Consider the following 17777-nt stretch of genomic DNA (forward strand, 5'->3'; position numbering starts at 1 on the left):
CACCGCATATAGGAGAACTCTCATTAGTGTCTAATGTGGTCTTCTAGTCACTCATGAATTGCTTGGAAATCTAATTGGGATTTGGAATATTAACTAATTAGCATATTCAGTGCCCACGAAGGTTTAGTGAATTGGAGTAATGTGGGCAAAATGGTTTCTATTATATTTAGGATCTAATTAAAGAAAGTATAGATGCATGAGGATTCCTAATAGGCTTATGATGGCTTATGATGGACGTATCCTTTTAGGGTTATATATCTATATAAGTAATATGTGAGCTTGTTTGGATATGCTTTTGAAATGACTGAAAGCGTTTTTCGTAAAAATATTTTTAGAACCAATCATTAGTAAAGATGCAAGTAAATCCTGAAAAAACACTTAAAGTGCTTCCTGAAAGAAGCACGTAATTGATGCTTCTTGCATAAAGCATTTAAAGTGCTTTTGAAACCCAAAAATATTTTTTCTAAAAGCACTTTTAATCATTTTATGCTTCTTGCAGAAAACATTTAAAGTGCTTTTGAAACCCAAAAATATTTTTTTTTAAAGCGCTTTTAATCATTTTAAAAGTATATACAAACGAGCCCCATAGTGTTACGCATGTTACACATAATACTTCTCATTCCCCATAGTGTTACGCATGTTACACAGAATACTTCTCATTCGGTATTGTAACCTAATATGTAAAAACCAATAGAAAAAAAAAAACTCTTGCTGACAACAAGATGTCTTTGTAACACGGCTATCCAAGTTAGTACTCTAGCATGCATGTTTTAATTATATGAACTCCTTAAATTAACATTAAATCGATTAATCTAATTAAACATACAGCTGCCATGAGAGTATGAGAGAAACCAACTTAACCAAACCCTAGCTAGCTAGTTTAACAAATATCCATGCACTATTTTGCAGGCCGGCTTGTAGTACTGGGAATAACAATTAGCGAGGCACTGATTCCACTGAAGTTAGAAAAGGAGAAATTAATGGAAACTCTTTCAGAATATTTAAAATAAAATAATAATTAATAAGATCAAATCATTAATTATAAACACTCAACAGTATGCAAACAAAATCTTACAGACAAAATGAAGCGAACTGCAATAATTATCATGCTCTCACATGTTTTGAATCATCTACACAGCAAGACTACTAATTAGATACGAGTAGAAGTAGCACATCTGAACATGTTAATTAAAGAAAAATAACTTTAATTACTTAATTAAAAGGGATAATTAAAAGTGAAGAGAAACACTTGATTCAGAACTAGCTTGTAGCCAAAAATTCAGAACAAGCTAGGTATATGTGGATTTGCTAGGGTTGATTTAGCAAATGATCGGACCGAGACGCTTGATTCCCCTTGAGCCAAAGAGTTAGAAAACCCTTTTGTCGGAGAAACCCTACTCATACAATAAGTAGAGTTTTGATCTCATATGTAAGAACTAAGAAGTAGCAGTACTAGTGAAAGCCTATGCCAGTTCTCTCCTCCTCCTCCTCCTCCTCCTCTTCTTCTGCTTCTTCTTCTTCTTCTTGCTGTTGATCTTGATCGGCTGCTGCTTGTTGTTTTGGCAGCAGTAATAGCAGAACTAGAAGTAGGTTTCCTGCAGGTGATGAGTAATGTTGGAGATGATGATGGTGGTGGTGGGGTTGGTGCATGGTGGTGGTGGTGGTGGTGATGATGATGATAAAGGTGGGGGTGAGGGGGTAATGATGGTGGTAGAGAGTCAGAGGGAAGGGCAAGGAGGAGAGCATCATGATTGCTGTTTGGTTCTTGTGTTGAAACTTTGAACAAAAATCCAAGCTATTGCTATTGTGAGCCATCGCTGTTCTCTCTCTCCTGATGGATATCGAGGAATTATTATCATGAAGGCCTTTGGTGTGTGGTAGCTTTTTCAAGTCCCCCAGCTCCTGTTCTCTAAGAAAAGATTTTTGCATTTTCTATAAGGAAAAGGGAATCTCCTGCAACACTTGTTGGACCCCTCGGTTCCTACATCCCAATCAACTTCCTCCAAACCGTACCTTCTAATTCTACATGTCTAATATTTTACCTCAAAAAAATTCTACATTTCTAATAGGGAAAGTTTATCAACGTTTAACTAATAATTTAATTATCAATTTTCATGTTATTTAGTTTATAAAATTTAGTTTTCCTAGTATTACTCTTTTTAATATTGAGTTCAAAATTTTTTACTTCATCATAGGGGGTAGTTAGGGAAGCAGATGATTGAAGAATGCATGGTCACATACCTTTAAAGTTTGAAGACGTGCTTAGCCATGAATTTTTTGTCACATGATTACTAAGAGAATGAGATTATACCTAATCAGTGTAGTTCTTCTAACAATTGTTAATGTTAATAAAAGATACTAGTTCAAGAATCAAACTCTAAAAAGAATGAATAAAAATCATGAATTACCGCAATAACAATATTGGATTCCTAATAACATTTGAGTTCAAGAGTTTTTTTTGTCCCTTCAGTGGTGTATTTTTAGTGTTTTTCACTATGAAAAAATAATTGTAGGGGTTTTTTAGTGAAGAACTAGGGTACACTATATTTTGCTCACCGCCATTAATATCATATATTGTCTTGTAGTATTACATATATATATACATAATAAAATTACACATTCTAATTAAATAACAATTCAACAAAAAAAGTATTATACAAAAGAAAGTTAAACAAGTTGGTCCTAAAGAGTGAGACACCAAAATTAGTGAAGCTTAGATGGTGTGTACGTTGCAGCTTATATTTTCAATTTCTTTTCTTTTTACATGCTCTCCATTTTTTAAAGGAAAATTAATGAAAAGGGCTTGAAAACTTTGAATTTTAATGATAAGGACAAAATAAAAGGTAAAATGAATAGTATCAGGTTTGACTTTTTAGTATAAAAATGTGGTTTTTCGTTAAAGTGAATAGTACCGCGGGCTTTTCATTAAAACTCCCATTTTTTAATTGACTACAGTAAAAGGCTGTTTGTGACTGTATGTAGAGAGTTGCTGAAACCCTGAAAGCTTTATCGGTTTTAGTTAAAGATGCAAATGGCAGGCCAACATATATAAACCAATTTATATAAGAAACTAATTAAAAATGGCAGAGGAATCTAGAAATGATCAAGAATGACAGAGATAAAGAATCAAATAATATATTTACATGAGAGAGAGAGAGAGAGAGAGAGAGAGAGAGAGAGAGAGAGAGAGAGATGTGATACAAAATTGAGGGAGAACTTGTGAGCTTGTGAGGATAAAATGCATGCTGTACTCCTGCAAAAGCATTTTGTTAAATAAAAGTGGACAGAAATGTTTGCTAGTAATTCAATCTTCTTCCTGTCAAAAACAAAAGTAGTCTTTTCTTATTTTTATAATTGCAAAGCTTGAAGCAGGCTAGCCAGGGTAAAATTATTTTAGTTTAGTTCTGAAGTGCCTAGAGAGAAAGGATAAGATTCCCAAATAAAGCATATTTTGAAGGGATCATTTCAGTCCAGTCTATACCTGCAATGATCATCCTCAAAGTACTCAATCAACAACTCTTTTATGCTGTGTGTAGTTTGTCCTGCAGATGAAAATATGAAAAACCCCACAATCTTGAATCCTGAAGAAGGAATGTAGGAATATTCAATTTTAAATTCTGATTAAGCCCTAAACCCTGGATGTTAGGGAATGTGGAAGTCGAAAATGTTAAGAGTTGTCCCACATCGATGAGGGACAAGGTTTGCCATGTGCTTATATGGTCTTGGGTTACTCACCATATTGCCAATTGGTTTTATGGTGGAACTTTAATTTCATCATGGTATCAGAGCAAGGTTATCCACGTGTGAAGCCCAACGGCCACACGCACTCCACGTTATCCAGTTGTTGTCCACGTGTAGGCTTGAAAATCCGCTACACGTGCAGGAGTGTGTTGAGAGTTGTCCCACATCGCGGGGTGTGTTGAGAGTTGTCCCACATCGGTGAGGGACAAAGTTTGCTATGTGCTTATATGGTCTTGGGTACTCCATATATTGCCAATTAATTTTATGGTGGAACCTCAATTTCATCAGAAAACGCGACCACAAATGTATGGACAATATACTCTTAGCTAATTGAAGTACAAGCTCATCGCTAATATCAAAGTGCTACATTGTACAAATATTTACAAAGTTATTTACCCAAAAGAAAAAAAATATACTCTCTACTATCATGTGATTCATTAACACTAGAAATCGAATATGATTTTTCTTCAACATCATAAACGATTCGTGTAGAACGAGCTTAGTATTTGTCCCTAACCAAACATGGTTTGTATCTCAAAAGAAAAAAGTTGCTTTGACAAAAAGAAAGTTGCAAGAAATTACCAAATAGTTAAACATGCAATGAGCCTGAAGAACATTATTCTTAATTTACATGTCAACTTGTATTAATCACTCAAAGACTTTATGTTTTGACCCTGATAAAGTCCCCACTTAATTCAACCAGCCTTTTATTCCACTTTGTAATATAGTCCGACGGAAAGAAAACCCTAGCTAGCCAAAAAAGTAGACATTCCCGGATATTCAAATCTTTTTAGCACCAAACAAAGTCCAAAACCAAAGATCAAAAGTTCACAGTATTTCGTGTCTAGCCAGTCTTAACCAATGCTTCTTTCATGTCACAATCACTTTATGATATTCCATTACCATCCGGAGCATAACTTATTTTGTCATCCATTTTTATTTGGATGAATTGCGAAACGTACATAAAACTGAATGCACATTATATACGTTTATTCTCACATAACAAGAGAGACGGATATACAAAATTATATCTAATTTCATGTAATTTATATTATATATATACTCGATTTCATGCAAATTGTAACTCAATATACCTCCAATTTTATGTAAGTTCAGATGATAATTATGGCCTAGCAGTTTAATCTGTCATACAACAACCGTATTTCCACCAGTGTTCATGCAGTAGGCAATTAGGTTAGTTATTAACCAACAAAAGAAGAAAATGAAAAAGGGGTTCGCGAGAGGCAGGAGCTGTTATGCCTCCAACAGGGAAAAAAGTGCATTTTATTCCCTTGAAACCTATTGATCTCTCAACTCTGCGTATCATCATTACATTGGAAAGTGGGTTGACACCGCCCTTGTTGCAAAAATAGTATAAACAATCGAACATATTAGGCTGACAACAGAGCATGCACATTGCACACACTTTTGTTCTTTATGTAGGGATGCCCAACAATTCATAAGATACGTTTCTCAAAAGTATGAGATGCAATTTGAACTCGGTGTATTTGACCAAAAAAGAAGTTATAACTTTGTATTAGAGTGGGTTTAGTTAGACAATGGTATCGAATTTCTTTTGTTATTTGATTTTATTTGTGTATTCTAATTCCTCCTGATGCAATTTTCACTCATTATTGAAATGCTCTAATTAGACAACTTTACTAAATATTTTTTGCTATTGCATTCTATTACTGTCATTTGATTTCAGCTGACTCGACGCTGTCTCTGCTCATTATAAAAATGCTCTAGTCATACTCATACAGTCCTACCGAATATCTTCTCCTATTCCACACTAGCTTTACTCTTTATACTAGCATTTCACCTTTTAGGTGCAAGTAGAATCTTGAGCAGTCAGGTTAACCGAACTGAGTCCACATAAGTTTTTCAGTCTCTTAGCCCAACAATCTTACTCGGGCCCTAATATTTGGGCCTAAATTATTTGATTTATGAAATATTAAAGCCCATTAAACGAGCCCACATTCAATTTGGTTCAGAATAAGAAATGAAAAGTCGTTGAGGCCGAGACAGAGAGCGCGAGAAAGATGTTAGTTAGCCGTTGCGCGGTTCAATTCTCTTTGGGGACTTTCTTCAAACACCTTGTTCGTGGCAGGAATTTCCGTTGGGGATGTTTCCTGGCCGACGAGCACACAGCTCCCCTGGAGGTTGGCGCCGGTTGAGGGCTGCTGTCGGGCTTCTGCTTCGTCTCCGGGCGTTTGTCGGGCAAGTCTCGTCGGGCAAGACTCTTCGGGCAATACTCTTCGGGCAAGGCTGAAAGAGAAGGACAGCGTTAACTTTGAGAGGTGCCTTTGTGGGGCCTTAGGTATAGGCCTTGAGGCTCACAATCAAGGTTAACATTTAGGTGCTCAGGCGTGCCACTGCCATCTTTAGCATGGCAGATGTAAAATGGTTGTCGTGCTTTCGTTGTATATATGTATGTATCCAAGAAACCGTGTTAGTTATAACAGGTGCCTTTGTGGGGCCTTACATGTAGGCCTTAAGGCTTCCCATCAATAACTAAACCAGTGCTCGAACACATCATATTTATTCTCGTGATTGTAGGAGTTTTCTAACTATTATATTTCTGATTACCCGAATCCAAGAAGTAGAATGAACCCAAATGGGTGCCTTTGTGGGGCCTTAGGTGTAGGCTTTGAGGCTTCCCATCAGAGTTCATTCTTATACTTAGACTCTTGAGATCGCTGAATGGGATGAATCCAAATAGATACCTTTGTGAGGCCATAGGTGTAGGCCTTGAGGCTTTCCATTAGAATCCATCCCATGCTTAAGCGTTCTATGATAATCATGATATAATAGAAAGAAAACTAGAAGGTAGGTCGATTACTTGCGCCCCAAGTAACTTTGGACTTCTCGTTTATCAAGGATTGTCATGGATGGGTTAAGTCCACATAAAGTTCTTTTTTATGCCTTGAGGCCAAGGACTTTTAAACTAATCAGATTTACATGCCTGCGGGCTTCGGACTTGGATCTGATTTAAGCATTGAAGATATATTTAAATCGGATCCAAGTATTGAGAAAGCTTTGTCATCGTGATTTTGCTAGAAACAACTTGCATATAACTAAAAATATACAACATATTGCTAGACTTTAAAGAAAGAGAAGACAAAGACAGAGCAAAGCAGGTCGGGCAAGATTAAACCTTATCAATTAAGGCTGATCGTCTTGCAGGTCCCTATCTTTGCAGTTCTGTCAAAGGTCTGAAAGCTTAGAGATGGAGAGGGGGGAAAGGAGAATACAAAAGGGTGAATCGATACTACAACCAGTTCGAACCAGGTAGCATAGCTATTATAAAGTTTAGGAGAAAAGATTATCCCGAGGGGGATGAAAGCTTGGGCTGACTACAGCTTCGTTTTGAAAGGCAAATCTGGCTTTTTGAGCAGAGTTTGTGCTTTTGTTTGTTTGTTTGAGTGTCATTATTCCTGTCTTCTCTTCCTCCTTTTATAGACGACTCGGTTTGGCTCCTGTAGCGACAGCTTTGCCCGAATGCGGTATGAGGGTGATGACTCATCAACTTTATTACATGTAATGCCACCATAAAGTACTTTATGGGCTATGCAGTCTGATCAGTCTACACCACTTGGTCCTTGGGTAGGTAGGCAAGTGGCCTTTGTGAATTGTATCAAGTCAGAAAAGGCCCTTTCCTGCTTTCCCAAGTTTCGGCTGGGCTTTGATCTTCTATTCCTCTAGGCCTCCTTTTGGGCCTACTCCATCCTTGGGCCAAAAATCAAGTTTTAATCCAAACACACCTTCCGGTATCAAATCCGGCGACGCTCCGTCCGTACAGATTTCGACCCAAAACCCTAACCGCCGCCGCAATTCGTAGCTCCTCTTACTTTGAGACGTTAGATTCCCGCCAAAAAGAGCAAGTCCATCTCTATGTCGACACTCTTCTCCAATGGAACCAGGTTTTTTTCTCTCTCTTTACACTTATGCTCTCTTGTTCATGAAAAGATTACTCATTGATGAAATTTTTTGAAGAGCAAGTTACCATTGTAAAACATTAGTGTTAGTCAAGTTAGTTAGTTGTTAGAATAGTTACAAATAGTTACCACTGTAACTATTCTCTTTACCTGTGTAAATCTAGTTTATATAAATACCTCAGTGTAACTAATTATAAATGTAATGAAATCATTTCTCAATATGGTATCACTCGCTTAAGTCCACCGACTTCGATCCTCTTTCTGTTACTTTCTTGCTTATTTTCTTACCTACCAAACACCATAGCTTCCGTCTGTAGATCTTCGATCTTGTTCATCAATGGCGGCAAATTCTTCGAATTCTTCCTCTCCTGTAGCTGCGCATCCTCCTTCTCCGGCGATCGCGGATCCTTCCTCTTCGCTGCCTCCACATCTCAATCCTTCTCCGATGAACCCTAACTCCTCATTTCAAGCTTCAATCAACTCTATCATGATCCAAAACATTGGGAGTATGATTCAAACAAAACTCAAGCGTCATAATTACCTTGTTTGGCGTTCTCTGTTCGAACCGATCTTTCGCCGCTACAAGCTCACCGGCATGGTTGATGGATCTGAACCGCCACCGCCTCAATTTCTTGCTGATCTTTCTGGAAATTTTTCCTCGATTCTGAATCCAGCCTTCGAGATCTGGTACGAAAAGGATCAAAACATCCTTATTTGGATCAATTCCACTCACTCTGAGGATTTGATTCCCTTTACTGTTGGTGTTCAATCCTCCCGTGAACTTTGGCAAAATCTTGAGAAACGATTCGGTGGAGTCTCTCGTTCTCACATTCATCAGTTGCGATCGAATTTGCAATTGATGTCGAAAGGCACTTCCACAATATCTGAATATTTGCAACGCATCAAAGAAGTTTCTGATGCTCTCGCTGCTGCCGGTGCCCCAGTTGAGGAGTCAGATCTCCTTCACCTCATTCTTAATGGCTTGCCTGATGACTATGATTCCTTTGTGGATTCAATTCAATTTCGTCTTGCTGATACTACTGTTGATGATCTCCATGGATTTCTTCTCAGCAAAGAAATGGCTCTTGCTCGTCGCAAGCAATCTCAGAGTTCCTCTGAACCGTATCAGGCATTCACCTCCATTCCAGCAACTTCCAATGCTCCTCCTTTGCTTCCTACACCTCCACCACATCAGGCCTACAATGCTCAGTCTAATGGTTCTCAGAATTATTACCCTGGCAATAATCACGGTAATTTTCAGCAGAACACTTCTCAAAGGACCTACAACAACCGTAATCGTTCCAATCGGTTTAATAATTCCTCAACTAATCGTGGTGGAAATCGAGGTGGAAATCGTGGCTTCCGTTCTTTCACTTCTGCAGTCATTCCGTGTCAAATTTGTGAGGACACTGGACATCTTGCCATTGACTGTTCCCACCGCATGAATCCAACTTTTCAAGGCCGTGTTCTGCCAGCCAAACTTGCGATGTATGCATCTTCTAGTACTTCTTCTCCACCACCATGGCTACTGGATTCCGGCGCAAGCTCACATATGACCAATAATCTTCATCATCTTCAGAATCCACAGCCCTATACTGGTCCAGATAAAGTCTACATTGGAGATGGCCAAGGTTTGCCAATTCTCCATACTGGTTCTACTTTACTTAAAACACCTTCTGCAGATTTTCAATTAAAGAATGTGTTACATGTTCCCCACTTGAAGCATGATCTTCTTTCTGCCAATATGTTCTTGCGTGATAATTGGTGTTCATTAACCCTCAATCCTTTTGACTTCCATGTCAAGGATCTTACTACGGGGATGATGCTTTTTAGAGCTCCTGTCAGCAATGGTCTCTATCCATTTTATGCTTCTTCTTCACCTGCACCGAAGGTTCATGCTCATTCGGCAATAAGGACCTCTTCTCATGTGTGGCATCAACGTTTGGGTCATCCAACGTTCAAGACTTTTCGATCACTGTTATCCAAGTCTATACTGCCTGGTTCTAATAATGTTCAACAATTCTTCTGCTCCAATTGTGTTTTAGGCAAATGTGCCAAGTTACCATTTCAAGAATCTCTCTGTACTACATCTAGGTCTCTTGAATTAGTTCATGCGGATGTTTGGGGGCCAGCTCCAGTATGTTCTATTAGTGGCTATCGCTTTTATGTCATATTTGTAGATGATTTTACCAAATATACTTGGCTGTATCCTCTCAAACATAAATCGGAAGTGTTTCACATTTTTGTCCAATTCCAAGCTCTTGTTGAGAATCTGTCTGGTTACAAAATTGGCACTTTAAGATCAGACTCAGGGGGTGAGTTTACAAGTTCTAACTTAAAGCATCATTTATCTTTCCATGGAATTCAGCAACAATTCAGTTGTCCTTACACTCCTCAGCAAAACGGTTGTGCTGAAAGGAAGCACAGACATATTGTTGAGACTGCTCGAACCCTCCTTATTGCCTCACAAGTTCCTCACAAATTCTGGGTTGAAGGTTTTCTTACTGCCGTCTATCTTATCAATCGCCTACCTCCAGTCAACAAGTCTTCTCCTTGGGAACAATTTTTCAAGAAAGTTCCAGATTACAAGTCTCTTTGGGTCTTTGGATGTCAATGCTTTCCTTGGTTAAAACCATACACCAATTCCAAATTAGATCCCAAGAGCAAGATGTGTGTTTTCATTGGCTACAGCTTAGCTCACAAGGGGTATAGATGTCTAGATCCCTTCACTAATCGGGTTTATCTCTCTAGACATGTTCATTTTGATGAACATACATTTCCCTTTCATGATCCCCACCTTCTAAAGTCCTCCACTTCCCATACCCTAGAACCTTACTCACATTTTTCCCTTACCTTTCCCAATCTTTATTCTCCTAATTCTTTCACTTCCCGTGTTCCACCACCCATATCTTCCTCACCTACTCAACCTGCGCCAGTTACTCAACATGAGCAAGTTACTCAACCTGAGCACGTTCATTCTCTTGCTCCTTGTCCTGCACCTCTGCAACCTCCCTCACCTCCCTCTTCTCCTCTACCACCCTCTCATTCTTTACACCCTGCACCACCTCCTGTACCTCCTATTTCCTCTGTTCACCCAATGCAAACCCGCTCTAAGTCAGGAATATACAAACCTAAGGCCCTTACTGCCACAACACATCCTCTGCCTTCTCATTTTGACAGTGAGTTTATACCTACTACATATCTCCAAGCTTCCAAACATTCCCAGTGGAGGGCTGCTATGCAGGATGAATTCAATGCTTTACAAAGTACAGGCACTTGGCAGCTTGTTCCTTCTACCTCCACTCATAATTTGGTTGGCTGTAAATGGGTTTTCCGGATTAAAAGGAAACCAGATGGCTCTGTGGATCGTTACAAGGCTAGACTCGTTGCAAAAGGTTACAATCAGCAAGAGGGCATTGATTATGGTGATACTTTTAGCCCGGTTCCTAAACCTGTGACTATATGCATCATTCTCACCCTTGCCGTCCAATCAAACTGGTTTTTACACCAGCTGGATGTAAGTAATGCTTTTCTACATGGTTCTTTGAAAGAGAATGTATATATGGCTCAACCTCCTGGGTTCATTGATCAGGATCATCCTACTCATATCTGTCACTTGAAGAAATCCTTATATGGCTTAAAGCAAGCCCCTCGTGCTTGGTATGAAAAACTTCAATCTGCTCTTTTCTCCATGGGATTTCAAGCTTCACACTCTGATCATAGTCTGTTTGTGCTGCATCAACCTACCTTGGTTTTGGTTCTTGTGTATGTCGATGATATCATAGTGACCGGACCTTCTTCTAGTGTCTGCAACACCATCATTTCTCAGTTGAGCTTTCAATTTCCAATCAAGGATCTCGGCGATCTTCATTACTTTCTAGGTCTGGAAGTTCAGAAATCCACCTCCGGAGCCTTCATTCATCAATCCAAATACATATTGGATCTTCTCAAGCGTACCAAAATGGATGGGGCAAAGCCATGTGCCACTCCCCTTAGTTCTGTCAAGCTTGATCACACTGGTTCCTTGTTGTCGAATCCTGATGACTATCGCTCTATTGTTGGCACCCTCCAATATCTTACATGGACCCGGCCTGATTTATCCTTTGCGGTTAATCTGGTGTGTCAGTTCATGCACTCTCCCCGGGAGCCTCACTTTCAAGCCGTGAAACGCATCCTCCGGTATCTAAAAGGGACACTTGGATTTGGCTTATGGTTTCCCAAAACCACATCTCCCTTACTTCTCAACGCCTACTCCGATGCTGACTGGGCAGGTTGTTCGTGGGATAGGCGTTCCACTGGTGGCTTTTGCATCTTTCTTGGTCCGTGTCTAGTTAGTTGGAGTGCAAAGAAACAGCACACAGTTGCCCGATCCTCTACCGAAGCTGAGTACCGCTCCCTTGCACATACCGCTGCTGAGATCACTTGGATCTGTCAACTCTTCTCTGATATTGGATTCAAGTTGTCCTCCTTGCCACAAATTTGGTGTGACAATGTTTCTGCAATTGCCTTGGCTTCAAATCCGGTTTTTCATGCTCGCACAAAGCATGTTGAAATCGATTATCATTACATCCGTGAGCTTGTTTTGGCTAAGCTTCTTACTGTCAAATTTGTTTGCAGTGCGGATCAATTAGCGGATATTCACACCAAATCTCTGCCAAGACCACGTTTTCTTCATCTTCGATCCAAGCTTTCACTTCAACCTTCTCCGTTCAGCTTGAGGGGGTGTGAAGAGCAAGTTACCATTGTAAAACATTAGTGTTAGTCAAGTTAGTTAGTTGTTAGAATAGTTACAAATAGTTACCACTGTAACTATTCTCTTTACCTGTGTAAATCTAGTTTATATAAATACCTCAGTGTAACTAATTATAAATGTAATGAAATCATTTCTCAATATTTTTGAACTTGCAGAAAATGAATCTTACAGCTGTTAAGGAGGCGGATGAGGTAATGGAGAGGCACATTGAGGACTCGCTCGCAATCATACCGCCTATTAGAAATTCTTATCTCTCTCACTGTAACCCTTCGTCCAAAAACCTCCGCCTTGTAGATGTGGGGAGCGGTGCGGGTCTTCCGGGTTTGATCTTAGCCATTGCTTGCCCAGGTAAGTAACTACTGTGCAAAAGTTCACATTTTTTGTTGTTGCAGTTTTTCGGAAGTTTGTATAATTTGTTCAGGTTTCGCTGCATAGGTTGGGAAGTGACACTGATGGAGTCTATGAACAAGAGATGCATTTTCTTGGAACACGTTGTCGGTTACATTGGTTTGTCGAATGTTCAAGTTGTAAGAGGAAGAGCAGAGGTATTGTTTCGTGTTTTTCGTAGATATAACTTTGTTTCTAGAGATGTCAAATTAAGGATATGAAGTTTTGTTATAGGACAGAATTTGGGGCAGGCTATTTGCTTCAGGGAATAATTTGATGTACCGGTAGCCAGAGCGGTTGCGGAAATGAGAGTTTTAGGTAGGAAAGAAAAATTCCTGTCTTGATTTCGTATGTGTATTTTGAGTTTCATTGCTATGTGTGAGTTGCTGATTCTTGTTACTTTGGTGGTCAGCTGAATACCGTCTTCCTCTGGTTTGCGTTGGCGGTTTGTTTGTTGCTGCAAAGGGCCACGATCCTCAGGTATGTAATCGAAAAGTCTTATCACACTAACCATTCGTTTCTGAAATCGTATCCAAAATGTCACACCCTGCAACCCTAAACCCAGATGGCAGAGCCTTCAACTTCAATTTACCCAGACAACAGAGCATTTGACTTCGATTTTGGGTTGCGGATGGATCTGGGAACGCCCGCCAACCGCCTTTAGGCGCGCCTCAACTGCTTAGGCGAGTTTTCACCCCCTCCCATTAGGCAAAGGTGTTATCACTCCCGCCCTGCCTCCAAAACCAAAGATCAAAAGTTCACAGTATTTCGTGTCTAGCCAGCCTTTACCAGTGCTTGTTTCATGTGACAATCACTTTATGATATTCCGTTACCATCCAAAGCATAACTTATTTTGTCATCCATTTTATTTGGATGAATTGCGAAATGTAAATAAAACCGAATGTATACTTCATACGTCTATTTTCATGTGACAAGAGAGACAAATATACAAAGTTATATCTAATTTCATGTAACTTATATAATATATATATATATATATATATATACTCGATTTTATGTAAATTTTAACTCAATATACACCCAATTTTATGTAAGTTAAGATGATAATTATGGCCTAGCAGTTTAATCTGTCATAAAACACCCATATTTCCACCAGCGTTCATGCATTAGGCAATAAAGTTAGTTATTAACCAATAAAAGAAGAAAAAGAAAAAGGGGTTCGTGAGAGGCAGGAGCTGCTATACCAGCAACAGGGAAAAAAGTGCTTTTTATTCCCTTGAAACCTGTTGATCTCTCAACTCTGCGTATCATCATTACATTGTGGAAGTGGGTTGACACTGCTCTTGTTGCAAAAATAGTATAAACAATCGAACATTAGGCTGACAGCAGAGCATGCATATTGCACACACTTTTGTTCTTGGTATAAATTGTGTAGGGATGCCCAACAATTCATAAGACAACACACCCACAGCAGGAAGTTGGTCTCTACAATGTTTAATCCGTTGCAGATATAAATCAATAGATTCTGGTCCCTTTTTGATATTCTGTAAATCAATTTTCATTTGACCAATAATGGTTCTTGTCATATTAGAGAATCTTTCTTTGAGATTAGTCCACATTTCTCTAGAAGTTTGACAACCAATAACAGAGGATACAACATCAGTTGATAATGTGTCAGTGATAAGAGTCATTAAAGCTTTGTCATGAATCTTCCAAACCTTAAAAGCATCAGCAATCACTGGTAGATTTTCAACAGTCTCATCTGCAGAATTAGACTCTACATATTTGTTTGGACAAGGTATGGAACCAGTAACAAACCCAAGAATTCCATATCCATCTAACAAGAGTTCCATTTGAAAATTCCATGTCACATAATTGGAATCATCAAGTTTTACAGTCATAGTGTTTCCAACACTGGGAATCAACGAAGAGATCAATGACTGAGTAAGAGCTAACTGAGCAACAATAACCATTTTTATATGAACACACCAAATCAACTAGAAATTCTAGCAACAAACAAAATCATCAACTTTGCAAGAATCAACACATCGACAATCGAAGATGAACAAATCAAGAATCAACACTAATATACCACAAATCCGTCAAATAGCAACACGATCTCCACCAAAGAAAGCAAGAATCAAAGAATGAATCAAGAATCAACTTTCATTATGCTTGCGCTCTCGTCATTGTTGCCCTTATTAAATACATTTTTAAATTTTAAGAATTGTTATTAGCATTTCAAAATTTTCATTATGCACTCCAAACTTTTTATATTTAGAAAAAGAAAATACACTTGTGAGTAGGGGTGCAACTCGGGGGACTTGAGCGGGTTAGATGGTCAACTCAATCCTAACCCAACATTCCTAATTCGGGTTTGGGTTCATGGGGTTTTACTCGAGTTCGGGTTTAAGTTGGGTTCGGGCTTACTTGGGTTTGTCCAATTTTACCAAATTCAATCTTCTAACACATTTTTTTATAAGATAAATCTCAAATTTTGAACCAAATAACGCGAAACTATTTAAAATTCAATTTTACACATCACCATCCATAAAAAGAATAAACCAAATAGTGTGGAACACATTTCAAAAGTTTCAACCACACAAAGTTGAAATTAAATGGCAAGACAATACCAACGTTTTAACCAAAAGAAAAGTAAAAGCAACATTATTGTTCATTGTTCAAATGAAAAGCAACAACAAACTCAAGTATGGCCTCCAAAACTCGTATCTAGCTTATATAATATGAAGTAGGACGGGTAATACGTGCATGAGCAATTTGAGCTAGAAATCAGATTGGATTTGGCTTGAAGCAAACATCAACCCAACCCAACCCAATAGGGTAGGTTTGAAAAACCGAAAACCGAAAAATAATCAAACTGAACACCGAACCGGATTAAAAAAAATCAAACCGAACTGGATTATATTGGCTCGGTTTCGATTTCAATAGTTCGAAAACCGAACTAAACCGAATTGAACCGAATTCTAAACCCATTTAAACGAGTTTTATGATACTTAACTAACCCTTACTAACTAATACATTACATTGTGTACATGTGCAATTAGTTTAAGGATTTGTTATTGTTTTTTATTGCCAACTGCTTAAGATCAAATGGATTTTGGCAGGAGCCAATTGCTTAACAAATACACGGTATGAAATGGATTCTATGTTAATTTCCCATTGCATATAATTATTAGAATTTAGTTTTTGCATTACAATTATTTGAGGTCAGTGCCTTATATGACCATGCATTTTAATTATGTTTGGTTATCCATGTTAGCTTAGCTTGATACAATTATTAGTATCATTTTTATTTTATTTTTTGGAAAGTGGGATCCAAAAGGATCGCCATCAAGAAGTTTTTATTAAAACAAACACAAACTTAGAAACAAAACAAATGCCTAAATTATTCCTAGAAACAAACAAAGAACAGGCCTAAAAACAAAGGAAACGCATAAAATGAGCCCAACAACAGTGAAGCCCAAACAAAAACGAACATCCAATAAACATCCATTGTGCTCTCCACCGCCAATCTGAGAAGTAGTCAGTCATCCAATCCTCCATACACCGCTGATCATCACCTCCACAGGCACCACCTGCACATAGCCATCAACAAGAGATAGTCGGCGAGAGAGAAGCCAACCATCGGAAAGAAGCTATGGGAAAATCTCGAGCAACATTGCCGCGAACGGCAGACAACAAGGAGAACGTGGTGATGTGGGAAACACCCGAGCCGGATACAACACCAAAACTCTACACACGAACTCTACAGAAACCATGGCTGAAAAACAAAGCACGGAAGGGCCATGAAAGGGGATACCTATGGGGGTTGAGGGATGGGAAAAGCCAGAGAGGAAAAGGAGAAGAACCATCAGCAGATGGAAGGGGAGAAGAAAGAAAAACAAAAGCAGAAAAACTAGAGGAAAAGGTAAAAGACCATCAGCAGATGGAAGGGGAGAAGAAAGAAAAAACAAATACAAAAAACCACCACTGATCCCAGCTACAGCTAGGATCAGTGGCACCAAACGGAAGCACGATCGGGAAATCACTCACACAATATGGTGAGAAGCACCCTCAAACAAAGGGAAGAACTCTCACAAGGAGAGAAAAGAGGAAAGTTTCCCGGGTTATCTCCGTTTTGGTTTTGGCATTCCTCCACGCTCATCCATTATTAGTTTCATTTTTGGTACTGGAATGTATGCGTCTTCCCATATTTTTGGTAATGGAATAAACATGCATCTTCCCTCCCTTCGAAGTTTCAACAATGCATGCATTAGTGATATAGTGTACCATGCAACGGTGTTAGTACTTATTGAGAAAAAAAAATATACATACATATACATATATATATACACACACATACAGTGGCGGATCCAGGAAATAATGTTTGGGGGGTCAACAAGGATAGCGCGCGCAGCGCGAAGGTTTTTTTTAACAGAAACGGCATGCATATCGTCATTTCATCGGGTCTTGGTAGGATAGCGTGATCAGCCTCTCGCCGATAGTTACCATACTGAAAGGTGCCTTCACTTTCCCTGACAACCAAAAATAAACATAAAATTGGGTTGGATGGTTCATAATAAACATAAAATTCTGATGTCAATATGGTGGTTCATAATAATATTTTTTAGAGATCATATTAATTTATGTTGAATATAAAGAGAAATAAAGTTGTTAAATATGTGGATGTGGAAAGGGCACACACATCATTACCATTAATTTATGTCAAATATGTGGATGTGAACGCATGGGAACTTTGCAATCTGCACCAAGACTTAATGGTGACATCTTCAACTTGACACACGAACCGAACTGACAGCCTATGGCTTTTTACACAAAGCAAGCAATTTGATGCTAGATGTACAAATTTGATTGGAGAGAAACTAAGAAAAAAAATTAAATAAGAAGAGTGTGTGGTCACGTGGTGTGAAAGGAAGAGAGAGAACGTCTTCGTCTTCCTCTTCCGCCAAACCGAACGAAAACCAGAAGAAACCCAG

The 17777-nt window shown here is 38.8% G+C and overlaps 1 protein-coding gene across 1 annotated transcript; it reads left to right on the top strand.

The window, feature by feature from the left end:
* Window positions 1-7521: 7521 nt before the first annotated feature.
* Window positions 7522-13783, top strand: LOC126598626 (uncharacterized). The gene is made up of 4 exons (XM_050264991.1): window positions 7522-7664; window positions 12588-12780; window positions 12868-12977; window positions 13232-13783. Exons 2-4 carry the CDS (start codon window positions 12591-12593, stop codon window positions 13376-13378), a joined length of 447 nt encoding a protein of 148 aa, XP_050120948.1. The 5' UTR covers window positions 7522-7664; window positions 12588-12590; the 3' UTR covers window positions 13379-13783.
* Window positions 13784-17777: the final 3994 nt, after the last annotated feature.

The sequence above is a fragment of the Malus sylvestris genome, chromosome 14 (assembly GCF_916048215.2).
Source record: "Malus sylvestris chromosome 14, drMalSylv7.2, whole genome shotgun sequence".
Taxonomy (NCBI): Eukaryota; Viridiplantae; Streptophyta; class Magnoliopsida; order Rosales; family Rosaceae; genus Malus; species Malus sylvestris.